Consider the following 23,895-nt stretch of genomic DNA (forward strand, 5'->3'; position numbering starts at 1 on the left):
CTTAACGCCTCTCTGTAATTTCAAGACTGTTCTGACTCACTTACCTATAACTGCTTTAATTGGGCCCATACTTTGTTTAGTATCTAATATTCTGTTCTCTTTATGACTAAGCATGTACGCTCAGCCAACTCACCCTATGATAATAATCATCTGAAAATAAAATAACACATAATAATAAAACTGCTCATTGCCTTTGTGGTGAATTTAATTAAAATCTTGATGGACAGCTGACTGCGTGCTGATTTTCTGCTTAAATTAGATAGCACTGAGCTGACATCACTCTCCCCGCTGTAGCGTACTCCATAACCATCTATTCTTTCGTTTTTTTCTTTTTATGACTGCAAGAACTCATAATATTGTGACAGAGGGAAAAAAAGCAAAGACTAAAACCAGTGTGTTTTTCTTTATAACTATGTGACTTGTCTCAGCATGTGAGCCACTCAAACAGAGTAAGTTGCCAGTTCTTTTTCCTCCTTTCCATCTTGATGCAGTTGTACATGTACTTGCTCTAGTGATATATATCAACGTTTCCCCTTTTCATTTATTTCCTGTCATGTTAAGTCTAGCACACCCTCACCAGAAAGTGTAGCTGCTGCGCTGGCTTCATCCTCTCTGTATGCCCGTTCATTTGTCTGTGTGATAAGCCCGCTGTAGCCTCTGCATTGGCACCGTATTGTGCTTGTGAAACTTGGTCTGAGGCGAGCCTGTGATTGTGTCAATGGAACAATCCCCGTCCTGGCAGCGCTATCCACCACGATGCCTCCCTGATGGCCATGAAGATGAAGCTGCCTCCTCTCTCATCCCTCTCCCTGATTAGACTGTGCTGACACTATCACTCAGACATCCAGGAAGAGAAATCCTGCCTCTCTGACTGCTGCTCTTCTCTTCCTCTGAGATTTACTTTGATAGAAAAGCAGTTCCAGAAATAGTTTAGCACCCGGCCCCGTCCCTTTCTTAGTTACTGACTTTAGAGCCCTCTATCTTTAGCAGTCTAATTATAGTCAACCTATAACTCGGTCTGGTGTTGCAGGATGAAACACAACCTCACACCTTCAGACATAAATCTTTTTTTAAATACAGGGTTCCCACGGTCATGCAAAACCTAGAAAAGTCACAGAATTTCACAGTCACATTTTACAGGCCTGGAAAAGTCATGGAATTAGTAAAAATCATTGAAAGTTTTGGAAAAATGGAAGTTGAAATGTGTTGTGTTATGAATTAAATTACATTAATATAACATAACAGTAAATTTATTTTCTGTAGCTGTCAACATATCACAGCTTTAATGTGTTGATGCGTGCCAGCGTTTTGTTTGTTTAATTTTTTGTCATCAAAGTTTCTCCTTTTTCTCTCCCTTTATGTATGCATGTCAAATAATTTTAAACCCTTTTGACTTTAGGGGAGGGTCATACCCCTTTAAATGGCTGTATTTAGTTTTTATTTACCACCAATTTTAAAATTCCTTGGTGATCTTTTCTTCTTTTTTGACCTTTTGTTATAGAAAACTCAAACATTTTCTATGACTTCTTTGTCTGTAATTTTTCCCCCAAAAGAAAACAGGTTTGGAAGGCATGTTTTCCTTCAGAAGTTTTTTTTTTTTTTTTTTAATTTGGAGACTTTTTCTTTTTAATTTTTTTGGCGATTTTTAAAGAAATCTAAAACTTATCTAAATCACTTAAAATTCATGGAAATGTTTTTAAATGTTGTCCATGACAATGTGTGGGAACCCTGTTAATATATTTCATCATGTTATTTACATAACTTCAGTGTCTGTTCTGTGTTTCAACGTCGCCTGTTTTCTGTTGCTCTCAACAGGATGTGGATGAAGAGATTGAAGCAGAGTACAACATCTTGAGGTCACTGTCCAACCACCCGAATGTGGTGAAGTTTTACGGCATGTTCTACAAGTCGGACAACTTATCAGGCGGACAACTTTGGCTTGTCCTTGAGGTGAGATCCTCTTAATGCCTGACTTGTAGCATTTTTATGTTAACAGTGTGTCAGTGTGTATAGTTTTGTTTTTCATTTTTAGTTCCACATTTTAGAGATCACACTTTGATTTGTTGCTGAGAGATGGATGAGAAGATCAATACCCCTCACGCTAAATATGAAGCGATGACCAGCAGACTGTTAGCTTAGCATAGAGACTGGAAACATGAGCTAGCCTGGCTTTGTCACAGATATCAAATAATTACTAGACAGATAGATAGATAGATAGATAGATAGATAGATAGATAGATAGATAGATAGATAGATAGATAGATAGATAGATAGATAGATACAAGATGCCAAGATGGTGCCCAGTCTTTCCAATCGAGATTAAGTTTTTGAATTGCTGACAATTTTAGGCACTAATGCCACGCAATTAGATAGACATCAGAGACCGTGACATTAATGGGGGGCCAGCTGTCAAGATCCTTCCACCGTTCTCCATCTCCTTGGGGTCATTTGTATGGATCAATATAAACTAACTTCAGTTTGATGATATGTAGCTCCTCTTCTGAGAGCTGCTCTTTATAGAGCTTCTTGTCTTTTGTCACATATACTTGTAGATTTCTTAAAATGAACGATTGACAGACGACATAGCCAGACCAGTGAACAGTAGTGACAGCTACCAGTTACAGACGCTCTAAAAATGGTGCCTCATGGTTCCCAGTACCTATTGATCTTTTCATCTACTGTAGCTAACTCTTGGTAAGAAAGCATTTAAGTGTATTTCGTAAAATAAAAACTATTCCTTTAAAGGTGCCCTGTGGAGTTTTAGACAACTTGATGCGCAATGGTTGTCAGACCTCCAGATATCTTTGATTTGTTCAGCTAATCAAACAGATCTGGTTTTGTGCTCATTGAGGACTGTTTTCAATGGTTAGAGAAACAATTCAACCAAAAAATATCGGCAGGAATATAGTGACATGCTTGGTTGAGTTGGAGGCAGCTGCACATGGTATTTTAAGCTGTCCTAGCTCTCTCTTTTAAAACAATAGTATTTGAAATCAAAGGTAAAAAGCCCTAAAAAAAGAATAGTAAATAAGCATATTTAATGTTAAATATTATATAATAATGTTATATATAATATTTAATTTATAGTTAACTGCCCATAGAAAACACTTAAGTTACTGTTGCTTCTGTGCCTACTGAAAATGTTATCAGCTGATTGGTTTGGCCTGAAAGAGCCAAAAATAAACCCCTCCCAACAAGAAACATTAACACGGTGTTTTAATAAGGATTTTTTTTTCACTAGTACCCCTACGAATATTCGGGTAGTACATACATTTCAGCAACTGCAGAAGCCATTAGTGCAAATATGTAGTGCATGAAAGTTGGAACAAACAAGAAGGAGATAAACAGGTAAAACAAAAAAAAAATTAACTAATGTCTGTGATATTTTTTGAGGAAGTTAGGACAGAAAACAAAAAGCTGAAGTCAAGAGGCCGTGAGATCCAAACAAACTTGTTAAATTAGGAAAGACTAGGGTTTTTTTTTAAGTCATTGATCTCTTTAGCAGAAATTGAATTGTTTGTGTTATTATTCACTACCAGACAGTAAATATTTTTGTGCCTTTAACACTTTCTGACTGCCACCTGCTGGTGTGGAGGCTTTTTTCCTCTCACACAGGTGTAGCACGTACATGCTAGTTGTGCTAGTTGGCTGTTTGCTGTAGTCATTGCGGTGTGTTCATAATCAATTTTTTTGGCGGAGACACAGGCAACATGAGTCGACACAACAGTTCGCCTTCATCGCCACTAATTCTTTGATGTCGGTTTGGTGTGTCTGGGCCTTGAAGGGGTTTGAGCTGTTTGAAATTTAGCAAGATAGCTAGTTATGTGCTAACAAATAGCAGGAAAGAAGAAGGTTGCTAGCTGGTGGATGTGGATTTAAATGTTAAAAATATTTAAAACATCAATTTGCAAATGGCTTGTGAGGAAGAAACAGCATTAGCACTGAATGTAACCATTTTTGTTTACAAGATAGCTCCACAGAGCACCTTTAACTCTTGCTTGTCCAAATACTGCATCATTGTGTCTGTGAGCCCAAAGATACTAAATATTCTGAAAATGTGGCTGTTTGATTGAAACCCTTTTAGTTTTAAAATGGACCTTGGTTTTTCTCAACAACCCACCTACATGAATGTTGATGCTATCCTGCTGCCATGTGATGCTGCATTGCTTCCTCTGACTTGTGTGTGTGGGCCAGCTCTCCCCATGAATCATAATCTAGAGTGTTGAGTGATGGACGAGTCACTGGAGTTTCTCTGTCTCCCTCCCAGCTGTGCAACGGCGGCTCTGTCACAGAACTCATCAAAGGCCTGCTCATGCGAGGCCAGCGTCTGCAGGAGCCCGTTATCTCATACATCTTATACAGTGCCCTCTTGGTAAGATGGCCCTCTGCAAAGCTGCTAATGTTAGGGAGGAGGTGGGATCCAAACATACAGAGAGTGTGCTGAAGATTTATTTTCAGCTGGGGAAGTGTGGCAGCTGGTAATGAATGTCTCTCCCTCTGAACAGCTGTGGGAGTTCTTTTATATAGTTTGTGCTGCATAACCTTTGAATGCATCATATTCTAATTTATACTAATGACAAATGACTAATAATGTGATGATGATTCATGCTGAGCACTTTGTGTTTTATGTCCTCTAACTTAAAAGGGTCTGCAGCATTTGCACAACAACCGGATTATCCATCGTGACGTCAAAGGCAACAACATCCTCCTGACAACTGAGGGAGGAGTCAAACTGGTTGACTTTGGTAATGGTCTTTGAAAGAGGCAATTTAGCCAATTCAGGGACTGCCAGAAAGAGACAAATGCATCAAGGTCTGAGAAATGTCTCTCGGCTTTATCTTTTCTCTGCATTGTCAGATAAATGAGGCATTTTTTGGTGTTTGACTGATCTATGGGAAGTGTCAGCAGCACATCCATGCAACGTTGTTTGTGAAAGGCGAGCACAAGCACGGGATAAATCATTTTATGTGCGCCACACTTTAGTCCCTTGCTCACCATAACATATTTTTATTTCATGGACCGTAGCCTTAACCCAAGGCTATTATTGCTCATTTAAATTGCATTATTTGATCCTTTGCATATTAAAAGAAAGCTGTTATGGCAAATGACTTTGAGTCACCCCTAGGCATGTTTATGTCCTCTGTGTCACGGAGATGAAGTGGACTCATGCTGATAAAAATCTGTCCTACATAATTTGAAATGATTATAGCCCATTATTATTACTGCCTGGCAGGTTGCCACACTAAATTATATGCCAGGATTTATTGATTAATTCAAACACATAGTCTCTGCCATGAATTGTTTTTATTCTTAGCAAACCCACACTGATAAACATACTAGAATCAAAAATGTAATTACTACAAAAATGGATTAAATGTTATTTATTTATTTATTTTTAGGTGTTTCAGCTCAACTGACCAGTGCACGGTTACGTAGGAATACATCGGTTGGGACTCCGTTTTGGATGGCTCCTGAGGTCAGAGTCTACACTACAATTGACACACATCTTAATCTATAATAATGCAGCAATTAAATAGCAAACATTTTAAATAGATTTGGCTGCTGTGACGTCACCCATTGATTGATTTGTGGACCGCCGTTTTGAAACCTTGAGTTCGACATTCTGGGTGTTGGAATTTGTTTTCTTTTGGAGCCAAAAATGACCATATTAGGATGAGAGGGTGGATCTGGATCAGACTGTAGCGACGCCTCACAGACAGCCTGTCACTTAAGCGTACCAGCCTTAAATACGCATAAATTTAAGCCGTGATAAAATGTAAACAAATGAATTACATAAAAACGTATCCCCTGTGCAGTCGTCATGAATGCTGAAATTGGCTACAGAGACCAAAACCATTTTTGTGGAAGGCTGTAAACATGTTTATTTCTGCTGTACAGTTTTAACATGGGGATCTCTGGGGATTTACTGTGTTTTGGAGCCAACCTCTAGTGGCCATTTGAGGAACTGCAGTTTTTGGCACTACTGTGTTGACTTCATTTTTCAGCTTTTGGAAATTCTGCAAGTCTATGCACTGATCTGATACCTTGTAATTTATTAATGACTTCAAAGTACTTTCACACCAGGATAAAGCAGCAGTTGTCCCAGAAATCAATTTTTCTTCACTGCTTTAAAACAGAAGCCTACACAGCAAGTTGCACTGTGCAGCTATTGGCAGCCACCGTTTTAGAGCGGCAAAAAATAATTCATCTCTATTAAAAAAGTTTTAAGGCTAGAAAGATGTCAGCAACTGGCAATATTTTGTACTGGAAAGCCCCACCGGTAAATAGGCAATGTGTACAGTATGCAAGGCTCTAGTTTTTAGAAGTGGCACCATCGTGGCACACCAGCGATCTTATAAAGCTATACAACAGTAGCAATCATTTCACATCCCTACACGATTAGTAGTACACAGCTGTTAGTTTTTGTATTTATTTTTAATGCAGTGGTATCAGATCGGTGCAAAGTTTTAGGAACCAATATTGGTATGGGGAAGGAAATAAACTGATATTGAAAAGGCTCTTATTTTAAATGAGCAAAGTCCCCTGTATGTGCCTCAGAGAGAGGGAGAAAGGCCCAGTTATTTCTGTGCGACTCTCCCCTGTGTCATTGTGTATTCCCCTCCACGGGCGCAGCTCTCGAGGTCGCCTCAAGGTTAATAGCTGGGAGTCTGAGGCCCCTCGGCTTTACTCTTTGGCAGAAATGAGGTGTGGTGATTGGGCTGGTAGGGAGGGACCTCAGGGGCAATTAGAATAAACTCAGCTGTAAAATGTAATGTCAGTTATAATTATTGACTGTGTGAAAGAGAGGCTCATACCATCGGCAAGTGAACTGACCTACCTTTCAGTGTTTAAATAGTCCATAAATATAGATGTTTTGTAACTCTGCCAGATTTTAGGCAGCAAGTAAGAGAGTGCTATAACAAGGATTCAGCTTTATGATCCTTTTGAACATCATTTTCTTTAAATTATTACCCAATTTCTCCAAGGTGATAATAATAAAGTGCTTCATTTCAAGAATTTGACACAGTGTTCAGGTAAAAAGTGAATTAACCTCACCTCACTGGCAGATTCCCTCATGTGTTTTGAGGAAAAGCCGGATTTTAAGGACTCATTAAAAGTCTAAATGAGTTGCTCAGATGGTCACTGTTGTGTTGCAGGTCATAGCTTGTGAGCAGCAGTACGACTACTCCTACGACGCCCGCTGTGATGTGTGGTCGCTTGGCATCACGGCCATCGAACTGGCAGATGGAGATCCCCCGCTGGCTGAGATGCATCCGGTTAAAGCCCTCTTCAAGATCCCACGGTGAGTCCACTAGAGGGCGCTCCTACCACACAGCTGGAGGCTGCCCCTCACAAAGCTCACACACAGCTCTCCATTATGTCACGAGGACAATAGCAAACTGAATTTAACAGTCGAGGTGATGAAAAGAAAAAAAAAACGTCGTGACAATTGAAATTTAAAAACTGAAGAGTTAAACTGGATATTTTCGGTTTGATCCGTGTTCCTTGTTGCCGTTGCATTTTCATGTTTGCTATCTGAAAGAGAGCATCTGCTGAATAATCAGTGTTTAAAATCTTCATCATCAAAAAATGTGGCAGTGTTTGGCCTTAAAATTAATGCAGTGATTCAATCTGTAAAAATATTCACTGCTGGAGACGGTGTGTGTCTGATGATCATTTGAGAGCTTAGTGGCTGCACGCGGTTGACCTTTTGTTATCAGCACAATCGTGCAATTATCTCTCAGTTAGGTAGAGATATGCCCTTCTGATTGCAATTTGCATTGGTGATTAGCTCCATTCACATTGAGATGAGGCTGTCACCTCCTCCCCGTCACAATGTTATCTCCTCCCTGCCAAGCTAGAGGAGGAACATGGATGGCTCGTGTGGCAGGAATTATGGAGCTAACGCAGCAGTTTCATCAGCACCAAATTCAAACCAGAATTTTAAATAATTACAAGAACGAGAACGACTCAGTGAAATGAATGCTGCTAATTCAGAATTTGTTTTTTTCTTAGAGGTGCACCTCATAACACGTCACACTTTTTTGGTGGAGTAGCTAAGGGATTGTATGTTTGGGGAAAAAAAGAGCAACCTGGAACTGGATGAGTGGTTTCTGTCAAGTAGCAAGCATGTTTCCTCATCAAACAGCAGCCAAAATAAGAGGGGGCATATGCATTTCTCATGTCCAATCCAATTTCATTACTGCAGATCTCTGAGCTTGTTTGACTTTGGGGATAACTAGGATGTTGATAGAGTTGGAAGTATATCCTAAATTGACATTCCTCCATCTCTGTTCCAATCAAAATAGATATTTTGCCCTTTTGGTACGAATCGGGACCTTAAAGGCTCGGCAGTTGAGGAATAAATCACACTAAATGTGTTGAACCATGAAATGATTCTGTTAACATGTCATTTATCTGGAATATATTTTCCCATCACTGCAGACAAAATGATGAGGAAAATGTGGGGTAAATTATGACTCCCGTATGAATTACTTTCTAAATTGGGAAATGTGTTTCACCTTTGGGCTTTTAGCGGCGATGAGAGTGATTCATGATGAAATCAGAGAGATTCATCTTCACAGGTTTTGATCATTGCAAAGTTCTCGTTCTTTTTTAATATGTCATGAAACCATTACCAGAGGAGCCCTCTCTCAAGTATTGTCCTTGGGTAGTACATGTTTTATGAAACCATGCAAGCACTAAAACATGCAATAAGCATTTTCATCATTCTGATATTTTACAGTTGCACTCAGTAATATGTTTTCAGGCTCTAAAGGGTTCACTGTCATGTAGTTAATCTCACCCATCCTCTCCGAAACACATCTAGATAGTAAACAAGAAGTGTACAAGATATATTATACTAGATTACATCGAAGAAAAATGAACCCCAGTCGTGATTCATGTGATGCATTTTCTTCTGTTTAAGCAGTGTGTGGTCAGCCCTCTGTCGTTGCCAAAGATCTTAAAAAAAGTATTTGAAGGCATTGAAGTAGTTAATCTAAAAATAAGGCCTTAATTGGTATAAAAATATCTTAAAGCAATCTGCCAAAAAATCTTAAAAATGCTGAGACGTGAGGAGGAATTATGTTTAAAAAAATATGGCAAAATTTCAAAATAATTGGTAATCCAAGATCTATTAATATATATATTGTATGTCTCTTGTATTAATATCACTCAAATCAGGATAGCAGAATCAACAACACTCATGTATTTTGTTTCTGGATGCTCGGAGCACAGGATGCACTCTGCTAGCTGGGTCTCGCTGTAACTCTAGATGGCATAGGGAAGTGAAAATTCAATAAAATAGTCAATTTAATCAAGATTTTGTGGCATTTCCTGTTTCTGTTAAGCCCTGATCTCTGATACCAGCACCAGGGTCACCAGCAAAACAACATTTAAGTGTACACAGAAAGCTGAGGTACTCTGCTGCCTGAACACTGACAACACACCCAGTCATACAAGCCCAGCGAGGGAGTAAGGGACCTGGTCTGCATAATTTGGTTAGTATTAAATTCTTCTTTAATTTAATTCTCAGTGGCAGTCTCCACGGTTATTGAAAACCCTGGAAAAAGTCACAGAATCTAACAGTCACATTTTCCAGGCCTGGAAAAGTCATGGAACGAGTAAAAAAACATTGTTTTTGGAAAAGTCGTAGAATTTTGTGATGTGTAGTGAAATTGTTACAATAATCTTTCATTGAATAAAAGTTAAATTAAGAGAGGAATAATGTGACAATACATCCTACAAATGCGTCCAAAAGTACACAGGGTGCGTCACAGCCATGGAAAACCTGGAATAGTCATGGAATTTCACAGTCTCATTTTCCAGGCCTAGGAAAGTCATGGAATCTTTGAAAGTTGCCAAAAAGTCATGGAGTTTTGGTGTGTGGGTTGAAATTAATTGTTACATTAAACTTCCGTGGATAAACATGCGAAAGAGGCAGCGAGCAACTTGGTAAGAAATGTTAATGGAAAATTATTTTCTTTAAAAAAGCTTGTGAAAAATCTCCAAAGACTAAACTAGATTTAATTAACATAATTATGGATTATGGGTAATTTTCAAGTTTTTTTGTTTCATTTTTCTAATTCTTGCTAAGAAAAACCCTGTGGCGGGGTAGGATTTGACCTATCCATGATGCAGTTTGTTCTTCTCTCATGTCTTTCTTTTTTATGAGAAAACCTCTGTAAACCTTCATGGGACAGTCTCTTTCAGGCTAAAGATTTAATGGCTAAACACTCGGTGCTATCACCGCTTTGACTGCAGGGGCTAGCAGCAGATAGCCATTATGTCACCATGTATTTTGTGCAAAGGGAAACCTGCACAGGTGGAAATGCCTCTCGCTCCGGCAGGCTATAAACGATAAGAGGAGCTCTGATATCTGTCAGAGGGGACGCTGATGAGCTCCATGAATTAGGGTCACCTTGGTGCGTGGTCTGTTTGTGCTTCAGAAATATCAGATACTTGATGAGCTGTGACATACCGCCAACCCATGCATATGTTTAAATCTCAGGTAGATGATTCTGCTATTTCTTATAGCTTCAGTTGTTTTATTTCTAGGTTAAATCCAAGGCTTTTGTGAGTTTGCTGTTATATCTAAAGGTGTCTGAGTGTGTTACAGTGACAGATAAGTGATGTCCATGAATGAAGGTAACGGAGCATGTCAGAGGGCAAAGTTGTAAAATCATCAACTGCAAAATTAATTACAGATACTCAAGACAAAGAAGGTTTGTGATATTTAATATGCAGGAAGGTTAATTGCTTGCAGCGGTGCTCTCTATGCTGTTCAGGCCGAGAGTGTCCATGTAAAGTCAAACCAGAGTGTGTAAAATGTTGTTGTAAAGGTTAAAGGCGATCGGCAAAGACGTCCAAGGTTGTGTTTATTCGTCCAGATCCCTGTAGATATTAGCCTCATATTTAACAGTAGGTGTAGCTGTCTGAGCGAAGACCAGAACGAACGAGACAGAAGTAAATGATGGCTTGTCAGACGCAACAAAGACGGCTAATCAAATAAGGAGACTCAGGCAGAGAAATCCGGGCCAGTGAGCTGGTTGGAGGCAGCTCCTCTTGGAAAAAGTCCGAGTTAAAATCTGTGGAGCAGAACAGCCAAGAGTGAGCAGTATGAGTGCAGTTTCTGGTGCTTCTAACACAGAAAAAAATCTTTTCAAGAGGTGAAAAAAACAACTTTTGAGTGAAGTTGTGTCTGGTCTGTGTGTTGACTATGTTAAATCCATACATCATTAAACTATGTAGATATATAATAATTGCTTTATTTAGTTTGTATTTGTTTGACATGTATTTACAAACCATCTCCTGGCAAAAAACTGCTGTTCATGAATATTATATTCATCAACAATACTAGCACTCTACAGCCACGCCAGCAGCTCTCAGTCTACCTTTGATGTCACAGATTTCACATCATCAGACACTGGTGCCGTCTTGACCCCAGACAAGAGATCATTGGCTGGTTGGATGATTTTCTAATCATGAGTTAAGGCTTTGACATCACTGTCTCTGATTATGTTATTTTACTGCACTGTGTGGTGTCCAAGACTGAAGCATTTGGCAATGTGGCAGCCAAAGACATGATAAATGTCGCCGTAGTTCTGTGTGTTCATGCATATATGCACAAAGAAGTGCTGGTGCTCTGTCGCCGGTGATGGATGAGCTGAAATTTTAAGCGGGTGGTCCATTTGCTGAATAAGTCTTTATTTTGGACCCTTGTAGTCATTCTCTGATAAGGATGTATAAAGGCCACTGTGTTTCTGCTTTAAGGCACCAATGCCCTCATTTTACTGAAAAAAAGACTTAAAGGGACCTAAGGGGATACATGAATCTTCCACTAGTAAATTAATCTTTTGTGCAGTTTTAAATTAATTTGTTATTGGTAAGATTTTATGTACATCACTGCTCGCCTCACCCAAAATGTCATAAGTATAACTTATGTGCACCACCAAGCTGGTTATGAAAGGACGCCTCTTACTTTTAAAAATGATCCCGCTTAACTTTGCTTAAACCTTAAACCTGAGTGAATTTGCTGGATTTCATAAAAAATAAGAAAAAAAACATGGGAACAAGTGACCCAAAAATTGCAGGAAATTATATATATATATACATATAATACCCCCCCAACAAAATGGTTAGTCTTGCTATTTTTTGGTGTCATTTCTTGTGAAGATACTCATTGCCTTCCTCCCTTGTTTTTGAAAGAAGTCAAGCTAAGTAACTCAGTTTACAAAGGGTTAAACACCTTCACCTTCATGTTGTCAGGTATAGTGGCAAAGACACAGATTTTTATACGTTGATGATAATTGTAATGAATCGAAACCTTTACAGGGCAAACTTAAGAATTTCTTGAATGAAAAATAACAACATTTTACTACATATAGGAAACAGAGGAATTGTAAATGCTGTATGAGGTATTCAGATATTGCATTGGCCTGATTTTTGTCTTCTTCATGGCTTAGTTACAGCCATCAAGCGCTGTTGACACCCCTGTGATTTTGCCTCAATCCACTGTGAGGAACGTCTGACAGTACACGCTCTGCCTGGACCTAGATTTGAATAAGCCACTTGTGTTTACAATATGAGCCAGCACTCTCACAAATACTGAAAGAAAAAACTGCCTGAATTTGCTAAGCACAATGAGCGCACTTGACAGTGTTATCAGCAGTGTGCTGCTATATTGACTTTCTAATGTATAAGCAGTATGGTAGCACATCAAGGCGAGAACGTGTCTTCAGGCTCATATTAGAGGTTGCATTGAAGCAGTCAGTTACTGGCTTTGATCTGCACTTTGGAAAGGATTGCCTGTCTGAATCCTTATCAAAGACTCTACTAACTTAGTGCTGCGGAAAATGACAGATTTTGTACCCCAACATCCTCTCCTCCCTTCCAGAAAAAGAGGAAAAAAGATGTTAAGTATGTTTGTCGTTTAATGTTTGTGATAAACAAAATGAACCGAATTTGTGCAGTTTTTCCTTTTAGGCTTGAGATTTCGTATTCTACCTGTCTGTCAGCTTTGTAAAACAATATGTGCGAACTAATTAACACGGTTAATAATCGTCTCCAGCAGATCTGTCACTGTTTTTCCTGACAGTGACAAAGGCTCAGCCTCCAGCTGTCAGACTCGCAGCTCCCTGTGAAGATGACTGTACTCAGGCCCGTCCAGCCTTGGCTCCTCATACAGACCTGCCTCCTGTCATTGTGCGCACTTGAAAAGTGTTAGCCTCATTATAGATGGCCTCCGTAAATGCTGCTGACAGAGGTATAACTAGCTCCCATAACTTTAGGCTCCCAATGGCAGATGCTTGCTGCCAGACAGCGGAGGAGCTGTTATCATTTGTCACTTTTTCTGTGGCTGCCACAGACCTGGACCCCGACCAGCTCGTCCTCAGACCAGAAACTCTCACAGGAGTCTGACGGTCACACTCTGCCTGCCAGCGATCATTTGTCAGCCAGCTCTGGAGATGAGCTCAAAAAGTCTTTAATTCTCAGCGATGATCATGATGTCTTTTGAGTGCATTTAATGAAGTCACAGGTTGTTGTGTTGTTCTGACTTTTGTTTGTGTGATTTTGTTTCAGAAATCCGTCCCCTACATTACGAAATCCAGAGCAGTGGTGCAGAAGTTTTTGCCATTTCATCGGCCAGTAAGTGTCCTTACACCAACCTGTTATCCTATGTCCTCAGTTGTTTTCCAGATTTTTCTGGAAAGGCGCACAGTACCACTAAATGTCCAAAAAGAGCTCAACCTATTCTTGACAACTGAGATTTTGTTAGAATAAAGAATGTGAATATTTATATCAATCTGTTTATTTATTCGTAGACCTTTTATGGGAAGATTCCCTTAAATTCCCTTAAATCAGTGGCAGGTCCATTCTGAACGGACCTACTAATCAAATTTTGAAATACAGTGAATTTGCGGCATAGAGTTTTTATTTTCAAGTTCTGTTTCTGTTCTTTCCTGCAGTATGTTTTATTTCTTTGTGAACTAAGCCAACATGTTTACATTTTGTGAAACAAAATTGAATATGTGTTAATTGATTTAATGTGTGGCCCTTGAACTAATGACTAAGAAGAAGTCTGGACCCTATGGCTGGACAAGTGGGGAACCACTACCTTAAATTTAATTAATTATTAATGAACAGTAATGCAATCTTTCAAAACGCTGTATGTTCAGAAGGAAATTTTAAGTTATCTGCCTGTAAATATAAAAGCAAAGTAAAAAGAATTACAAAAAACGTGTCAGGGGCAGGATATCGAAAGTATAATTAACTTCTACTTGAGGTGGCATGCTGGTACTGTGGTTAGTTCTTTTGCCTAACAGCAAGACTGTTTCGGGGTCGAACTCGCCGGCGGGGGCCTTTCTGTGTAAAGTGTGCACGTTTCTCACACGCCAGTGTGGGTTTTCTCTGACTTCTTCTCGCAGTCCAAAGACATGCAGGTTTGGTTATTTGGAGACTCTAAATTGCCCGTAGGTGGGAATATGAGCATGTCTGTCTCTATGTGCTGCATTTAAATTCATTTTTGTGTATCCACCTACATGTAAGCAATGACATACATTATGTTCCTACCAGTGGTGGAGGAAGAATTCAGTTTCTTTACTTAAGTTAAAGTACTGATACTACACTGTGAAGTCCTGCATTCAAAATAATACTTAAGTAAATGTATAATCAGGAAAATGTACTTTAAGAATGAAAAGTAAAAGTGCCCAGTTCAGAAAATTCTATTCTATAAAATTCTATTAAAATAATTGCCAAATATTTATGGAAAAATCACAATAAAATGACAGAGTGTTTCTTAAAATAGTTCTCAAAGTACCCAGTTCAGAAAAGGCAAAAAAAAAGACAGAAAAATTCAAAACTATTAAAAAAAAGAAGGGACAAAGTAGAAAAGAAAATGACTTTTTTTTAAAACAAATAATTGCTAGACTACTCAATTCAAGAAAAATAAAAAAACACCCCATAAACTATTAAAAAAGATTTTTATAAAAGACAAAACATGAAACCTCAATCAGCTAATTGATTAATCAACTTATCATTTCAGTTGTACTTGTATTAACTGTGTAGTTTAATTTATAACAAACATCATATTTTATACACTCATGTTTTTTTATGTAAAGTCATGTAAAGTAATAAGTTTTCAGATAAATGTACTGAAGTAAAAAGTACAATATTTTCCTCTGAGGTGTAGTGGAGTAAAAAGTAAAGTGCTTGAAGAATATGAAGTATATACATAAGTACAGTACATGAGTAAATATACTTAGTTCCATTCCACCCCTGGTCCCTATAATTAACACAAACATGCCAGTATTACCACGGCCAATTATGTGTGATGTGGTTTCACAAAATATGTTAAATAAAAATGCGTTTGATACAATATTGACTGAGGGTGTAACGATACATCGATCCAGATCAACATGTTCTTTCAGTGATCAGTGATGCAATATTACTGGAGCAAAGTGAAAACATCGCTACATTGGCTTTTCTGCCCACGAGATGAGTTAATTGAGATGAACAGACAAAAAAAATTATTTTATTTGATAAAACAGGTATTGAAGAAGTTTAACTTTGGGGATATCGTTTGCAGTTGAAAAAAAAAAGTAATAAATCTCAGTATATTTCGATATAGGTTATCACAATACTCAGCACATCACAACACATTTAAACTCACAATGATATTGTCTCGTGACTTAAGAATCATGATAATGTCATATCTGGTGATTCCCACACCATTTCTGTTACCATTTCTGTCTCAGTTCACCTCCTTCCTAAATATTCAAACAGAGCTAGCGGCATAGCACCAGGCAGATAATGACAAGCAATCAAGAAAAAGACAATGAGGACATTTGTTGATATCAGCTCATATCGATTGCAGGCCCCTGAATTTAATTGTACTCAGATCTGATCGTGGCAGACTCAGTGACATCAGCAAATATCGTTATGTAGTCCAAATAATGGATATAATATCGTATCATATCAAACTAGTGATTTTCACCTCTAATATTGACAACGCTGTCAGCCAACCTGGTTTTCTTGACCCCTAATATTATTTAGTAGTTTATGTTTACAAGCTGTCTATAAGACATTTGAATCTGCTGTTACTGCTGTAAACAGGACTTAAAATGATAACCTTCAAATCACTTTCCTGGTGTGATTTATATGACCAGGTACTGAAAATGCCATAAACCAATTAAATTGTGCATAACATGACAAATGATAAAACGTACATGGAGATAATTATTTTTACTTTTTATCAGGAGCAGCTGAACATTAGCTGGAGTACATTGTCAGCAGGCAGAAATGTACATGTTAACATGGAGGGAATTGAAATTGATATTTTATAGGCAGATTCCATCAACCCTCTTGTCCTTCTGTTCATTGACTTTCATTTGTGTAAATCTGCCGCAGAGGAACAAACTAATTCACCTGAGTTATCAGTTCTATCTGAGGCCCAGATAACTTATCATTTCCTCCACTGTGCAAAGCTAATAACGTCAGGGGTGGCTCGTAACGGTCGTTCAGAATATACAACCCTAATATCCACAGTGCAGAGGTGTGTGAGTGTGAACCATAATGAGAAAATAAAATTCAATTTGTGTGGAGAATTATTTGTGTGGGTGGTTTGCAGCTAACATTTATGTTGTAGACTTGCATTGAAATGCATTAGCTGAAAAGGAGTAATTGAAAAAACAAACAGACCACCTGCCTCGACGGCCTGTTGGCTCTTTTTGTGTCAGCTGAGTTATTGATTGGTCGGGACAGAGTCAAGGCCTATTGCTCCTTAAACCAGCCAACACACATTGTAATGATATTAGTTTTTATATTTTTTACAAGTGTAATTGCAATTTTTCATTGGATACTTTTTGGATTGCAGCTCTGTAATCTGTGCTAATGGATTGTGTGATATCATATCAGAAATAATCTCCCTGAACAAAGCCCAGCAGAGTTCAGTGTGGGGAGGCTGGACAATGTTATCAAGCTTTGCAGGCTGTTTGTGAAGCCTTTTCAGCCTTGTCGCGCACGCGCCCGTGTGTGTGCGCGCGGGAAACCAAGGTGGGCGGGGGTGTTTTTTGGGATAATAAATCCATCACCAGTGTCTGCACTTGTGCAGCCACAGAGCTGACTTCTGTGACAAAGTGGCCTGCCGCTCAGCATCCCGGCAGCACAGCTCTGCTAATAGCAGCAACCTCTGCTTAATGTCCTGACGCTAATGAATTCATGGCATTAACTTTCAGAGCCGAACAAACTGATAAAAGAAACAGAATTCCAGTGTAGATTAGGCGGAAGGAATTAGATTGGTGTTTTTCTCCTATCTCGCCTCTGCCTCTTCACACACACACACACACACACACACACACACACACACACACACGTTTCAAGTCTTCAGCTGATTGAAGAGTACAAATGTGGATTTGTTGATGGATGCATTATTGTGTTCAGGTGGAGATTTCCAGCCTTTTTAATTTTAGTTTTCGCCTCACAATACATCAAAACTGTCAGAAATTAAAGCCAGTTTTGTGTCCCTGGGTGCGTGGTGCCTGAAAGAGTCAATATTTTGCAACCATTTGAATCAGCAGCTAACTGATGCTGAATTGTGGCCAGAGGCCGCTCTCACAAAGTGACTTCAACTATTGGCAAACACTGCACATAACAGATAGGACTTGCTGCTGTGCCATAGCAGGGCTTGTTTGGACTCGGGGGCCATGGTGACAGTGACCATGTGGTGCTCAAACAGAGAACGACCGATTAGTGACCCCAGATTTAAAAACGCGAGGAGCTCCCTGCTGGGTGTGAGTGTCCTCAGTGTCAAACCAGCTTTCTACAATGTTCAGGTGATGGCACAGCTTCTCTATAGCCGTTTAAGAAAAAATAGTAAAAAAGATAACATCGGAGGCTTCATCTGTCTTAAAGTATTAAGAGCTTCCTTTATTTTTGTTATTTGTCAGGTGCCTGATAAAGGATTTTGAAGCACGTCCATCTGTGACCCACCTCCTGGAGCATCCCTTCATCAAGCAGGTCCACGGCAAAGACGTGGCACTCCAAAATCAGTTATCAGCTCTCATCCAGGAGCAGCAAGAACTGGGCTGCAAAACTAAAACCAAGTAAGTCCCTTTGATTTTACATTCTTAACAAACTCGTACTCTTAGTCAATCTTAATCTTTATGAATAACAAAATACATTTGATGACCCACGGTTAATCTTATATAGAAATATGAGTTTAGTAATGACATAAATTGGATCTGAGAAGCTCTTGGTAAAGAATGAACATGGACAAAGACACACCAACACCTTAAAGAAACAGTGTCTAATACTGGAGTCTAAACATCTACAAGGTCTTTCAGTTTTTTAACCTTCAGACACCCTGGAGCCTCCTCACATGCCTGCATAAGGCCTCCAAAAGTACCTAAACATGACCATGGACGAATCATAATTCATACAATTATTCATGATGACATTTACATACTTTCATATGTTTTATTTTCTACAACAGTTACTGCAGAAGAGATAATATACTGCACTGACAAAGCTTTTTGCGGCAGACTGAGTGGCAGTGATACTCTTTGTGTCCAGCAGGGGGCAGGATCTCATCTTCTTACACTCAGCGATGATGATGAGCCCCAGTAATGGACATTACAGTGTGTGATTAAAGAGAAGTTAGGGGAGTGTGACTAATTCAGAGGGAGTGATTGTGCTGACTAACCTTAGATTAATAAATGCCATTTAGGCCGCTGGATGTAGCAACCATCTGATGGGGAGTCCTTAGTACAAAGTACTTCCCCACCCGTGTGATTAAACCATCGATGGAGTAAATATTCTGTTTAAAACTGATTTACTTCAGAAAATAAGTGACATTTCAGCCGTGCTGCCTTCTTTTTGCTCATTTTTAAATGACATAATTCTGGTCATTTTCTTTACAGATCATATTAGCAGCTATTATACAAGGTCCTTAATGAATAAATGTATACAGACAGGGAGAGCTTTTATCTTAAAATGTGTGATGATGAATAGTTCGCCCAGACACTCTCATGGCAGCGAATGACAGTGCGGAAAGCCTCCCGTTATTAACTGGAGAAATACTGACTTTGGCAATGCTTAATCTTCATTATAAAGGAGTTCGCTGAACCTGCCCTTGACTGAGAGTCTTGATGTTGTGCCAGCTCTGTTTACTCCCGAGAGTGTGCAGAGTCGGTGCCTGAGCCTGATCCCGAATTCCTGTCCACAGTGAAAGTGGATAATGGGATTAGGAGCTTGTAGGGCGAGAACCGGGCTCGCCTGGTTTAGTCTCTCATGCCACAGATCAGCACACAATGACTCCAGATAAGAATAAAGACATAGAGAACTTAAAAGTAGCTGCCGTAGGTGGAATCGTGTGATTTACTTCAAAGCAGGAGAGAGGTAAGGGCTAGAGGTCTCAAGTCCTTCTCCAAAGGGACACGATGACGAGTTTTCATTTTAGAGGGACCACATATCGAGCATGTGACTCCGTTTCTGTGCTGTTGAATTTACATTATATTCAGAATAGAAAATGAATACAAAGGCAGAGGAGGAAACAGTTACTAACCTGGGGCCTGGATATTTTTATTCATGCTATGATTGATTATTTATTGTAATAGAATATTGATACATCTTGTGAATTATATTTTTTCAATTGTTTTTTAGTTTTGAGGACTGAGAAGTAACAGATGCGTTTTCATAGCATTCATTAAAAGAAGACTTGTTTTTCTGGGGGTTTTTTTGTTTTCTTAATTGTCAACAAATTCAATGAAAAGACAAACATTAACAATTTGTTAGTCCAGCTTTCATCACTTTCTGACCTCCCTACTCTATGAAATTCAGACCCAAGCCCATCTGTTCCTACTGAAGACATACATCTTTAAAACATACACTAACAAAAGTGACAAAACAGCAGTGGTGAAGGAAGTATTCAGCTCCTCACTTAAATAAAAGCACTGAAAACACAGTGAATATACTATACACACAACAGTTTGTGTGACAATATTGTATAGATACGTAGATGCCAAGTATTGATTTTTTTTAATTATAAAAATTGCAAATAAGCTACAAATAAAACTTTTGGTAGCCTATGAAAATAACAAAATTATTTGCTTTTTCAGTCCATTTGAAACATGTTGCAGCGATACAAAATAATTGGGAATGACATGAACAGACTGAAAACGTTGATGTTAGCAAAGTTCTATCTTGATTTGCAGCTTGGAAAAAAATACTGTATTGCAAAATGTAGGTTATCTCAACGCTCAACATATCGCAAAACATTTAAAAGTGGATTAATATTGTATTGTGAGCTAAGTATCGTGATAAAGTCATATCAGGGCGCTTCTGATGATTCCCATCACCAGCCCTTATTGGTGCAACCAGATGAAGTAAATCACTAGTTTAAACCAGTTAATAGTTATTAATATATGAGCCCATTCCTGGTGGGTATTGACACTAGCAGGACGATTTATGCAGTACTGACTTAAAATACACCACAGTGTTCATCGTTAAGGCTGTAACTGTGTGACTCATTAGTGTGTTTTTGACAACAATAGAGCTCTTTGATTAAACATTATCAATGCAGTGTTGGTTTTGGTGTTTATATCATCAATGATATCCTTTAAATGTCATAGAAATGGTTGCTTCTCAGCTGTACATTGGAGTCTACTGTGCATCCTCTGTGTATACCCACTTATGCAGACACATAAAGCAGTTGGCACTCACAGACGCAGCTCTCTTTCACACATCCTCTGGTGTCCCCTGAGGATTTCCACAGTCCCCTGGAGGCAGCTGGCTCTGTGTTGACCTCTGCCCACTGGGGCTCATTGGAGAGTGATAGGTCAAAACACAGATGAAGTGCAATCACAGCCTGTGATAATGGGAGATGTGTCCCCTGGGAGAGCTTTAAGGGCTTCACACAAACCTTAGAAGTGCCTGGGTCTTACATCCAGCCATTCAAACTACTGTTTCTCATTTGGTGGTCACTTTACAGCTTTCTGAGGCATTATCATGTCCTTGGCTTCATACAGGCATGAGCGGATCAATACTCGTAAAACCCTCATAATAGAGAGCTGTCCCGATGATGATCTGGTAAACCTGGAGTTCTTAGATGAGGTAAGATTTAATATGTTTATCTCATCATGTATTGATCCATCCAGTGCACATTGTTCTTGATGCTGTGTGTGTGTTTTTTTTCTCCTCAGGAGACAATAATCAGCCATCTTCAGAAGCGGTATGATGAGCTGCAGGTGTACACGTACGTTGGTGACATCCTCATCGCTCTCAATCCTTTCCAGAATCTCAGTATCTACTCTCCTCAGGTTGGTTATGGATCAGTCGTGCAAATGTTCCCAGTGGTTTCCCAACCAAAATGGAAATGATGAATGATTTGAAATTTCAGCACAACCACTCTAGTTTTATATTTTATTTAGCCATGTTAGTGGCATGTCTGTAGGGATGCCGATGTCAGTCTGTCAGCTGGTCCACAACTTTGGTCCAAACTCAAATATCTCAGCAACTATTTAATAGATTATGATGACATTTTGTACAAATATTTATGGTCCCAAGAGGATCAATTCCTCTGACTTTAGTGATTCTGCCTTTGTTGATACACCATTGGCTGTTCTCTCCTGCTTTTTTTCCTACTGTATTTAAGTGCTGTTTGTGAAGTGTTTCAAGTTGACCCTGAAGAAGGTCAGGAATAAAGTTTTTCTAAAATACAAACATTATACCTGCAAAACATCAACGTGTTAGCATGTTGTGGGCATGTTAGCCTGCTGACTTTAGCATTAGGCTGAAAACAACACAGTCTCACACAGCTGCCAGCATGGCTGTTGACTCTTTAGTTTTCAGTTGAATGTACTTATTTCAAAAAAGGCGCATTTTTAATTGAACAATAATAAGAGAAAAAAATCTGGAATCTTTAACCCTCTAAAATCTGATCAGCATATGCATCGACAATTCTATTCTTTGGTTTGTGTACTTGCATGTTTACACCAGGGGTCCGGGAGAGATGGCATTTCAATCCCGTCTGTGTCCTGTACATATGGCAGAAGTGACAATAAAGTAGACTTCGATTTGACTTTGACTATCACCAATTTTTTTTTCCTTTTTGTAAAAGTCTTTAAAAATGAAATAACTGTTCCTTGTGTCTGCATGTGCCTTCTCTTAGTTCTCTAAGCTGTACCACGGTGTGAAGCGGGCTGACAACCCTCCACACATCTTTGCCACTGCAGATGCAGCATACAGAGGCATGGTGACATTCTGCAAAGACCAGGTACACTTAAGGAAAAAAACATTTGAAATGATGATGAAAATCTGCAAAGAAAGAAGTTATATGAAAATTATATGAAACAGTGTTTTAAAATGCATGGAAGGCATATTGTAGAAATTTACGGTTTCATCTAGCATTTGTCCTTTGGACAAAAGTTTGAAGTAATTATGTCTGTCATGAAAAGGAGATTTCATTCTCTGCAAGACTCATACCTGCTGTGATAAGGGGAAAAGACTATAATATAATGTAAATATTCCTAGCTTGAGATTTAGTCACTAGATATTCCTTTTGTTTTAGTGTATCATAATCAGCGGGGAGAGCGGTGCCGGGAAAACAGAGAGTGCTCATTTGATTGTTCAGCATCTTACCTTCTTGGGAAAGGTATAGTGACAGTGTGGCAATCCTTTCTTTTTTAAAATTTGTTCCTACTTGTGCTAAATGCTGCAAGAATCTCAATTCATATAATACAAAGTTACATAATAGTTCTAGTTCATCAAAGAAACATGTCGTTGCTCTCAGGCAAACAATCGATCACTGCGTGAGAAGATCTTGCAGGTGAACCCTCTTGTAGAGGCCTTTGGAAACGCATGCACAGCCATCAATGACAACTCCAGCCGCTTCGGCAAATACCTGGAGATGAAATTCACCCCCACTGGAGCGGTCATCGGGGCCAAGATATCAGAGTACCTGCTGGAGAAATCGAGGGTCATCAAACAGGCTACGTATGTAAACTGCTCAAGCTTGGTCTGACTATAGTTCCCCTTTTCACACTTATGACCATTTGCTTTCTTTCAGCGGGGAGAAGAACTTCCACATATTTTATTATATATACGCTGGACTTTACCACCAAGACAAGCTGAAGACTTACAGGCTGCCAGACAGGACACCTCCCAGGTTAACACAGCAGTTTGACTTTGCTCATAATTTTCCTGTCATCTGTCCCTTCCTATCATGTTGGAGCGCAAACACTGATGGTCATAATGTGCATCTGCAGGTACATTGACAGCCAGCACTGCAAAGTCATGCAAGACATCGTCTCCAGCAAACTGTACACGGAACAGTTTGACGCAATTCAGGAGTGCTTCAGAAACATCGGCTTCACTGAAGAGGTACTTTTAAGGAATACTTCACCTACAAAATGACCATTTGTATATCAATTACTCAACCAATGTTACATCATGAAGAAAACCTTTTTTTGCATGCCTCAACGGTGAACAAAGAATCCAGAAACAACAGAAATTCTTGATGAAATGGAAGTAAAGGGGGTCCAAGTGTAACAACAGTCAAACTATATCAAAACATTTGTTTACAAACTCTCATATAACTCATACAGTATAATCCAAGTGGCATTTTTAAAGTTGTATTTTCAGTACCTCCCAATCACTATCGCTAGAACTTTATTTAAAACACATCTGCATAAACATCCTCAAGCGTGGATGAGTAGCATGCCTGGGCAAATACATGAGTTTGAACTCTGCTCAGTGGAATTCACAAGCAGACTTCAAACTTACGCACTTGCTGTCACTTGTACACAGAAGTTTTTTTAAATAGTAAATTTTTAGATGCATTTGTTTGAGAAGTACTGAGCAACAAGATAAATGAGACTTGTATTGTACTGCTTGAGC

The 23,895-nt window shown here is 39.0% G+C and overlaps 1 protein-coding gene across 4 annotated transcripts in view; it reads left to right on the forward strand.

The window, feature by feature from the left end:
* Positions 1-23,895, forward strand: part of myo3b (myosin IIIB) — an 88,374-nt gene that overhangs the window by 9,427 nt on the left and 55,052 nt on the right. For 3 of the 4 annotated variants that reach the window (XM_088083241.1, XM_088083242.1, XM_088083244.1), the window contains exons 4-18: positions 429-449; positions 1,816-1,950; positions 4,268-4,372; positions 4,646-4,745; positions 5,400-5,476; positions 7,158-7,303; positions 13,585-13,650; positions 17,949-18,104; positions 21,027-21,111; positions 21,201-21,317; positions 22,169-22,273; positions 22,568-22,651; positions 22,790-22,992; positions 23,066-23,164; positions 23,265-23,379. In XM_088083241.1, coding sequence (XP_087939367.1) covers positions 429-449; positions 1,816-1,950; positions 4,268-4,372; positions 4,646-4,745; positions 5,400-5,476; positions 7,158-7,303; positions 13,585-13,650; positions 17,949-18,104; positions 21,027-21,111; positions 21,201-21,317; positions 22,169-22,273; positions 22,568-22,651; positions 22,790-22,992; positions 23,066-23,164; positions 23,265-23,379 — 1,614 coding nt within the window. The remainder of the gene's footprint in view (positions 1-428; positions 450-1,815; positions 1,951-4,267; positions 4,373-4,645; positions 4,746-5,399; positions 5,477-7,157; positions 7,304-13,584; positions 13,651-17,948; positions 18,105-21,026; positions 21,112-21,200; positions 21,318-22,168; positions 22,274-22,567; positions 22,652-22,789; positions 22,993-23,065; positions 23,165-23,264; positions 23,380-23,895) is intronic. The other variant, XM_088083243.1, reaches the window with a different exon arrangement.

The sequence above is a fragment of the Plectropomus leopardus genome, chromosome 10 (genome assembly GCF_026936395.1).
Source record: "Plectropomus leopardus strain MGB_pleo_1.0 chromosome 10, ASM2693639v1, whole genome shotgun sequence".
Lineage (NCBI taxonomy): Eukaryota > Metazoa > Chordata > Actinopteri > Perciformes > Serranidae > Plectropomus > Plectropomus leopardus.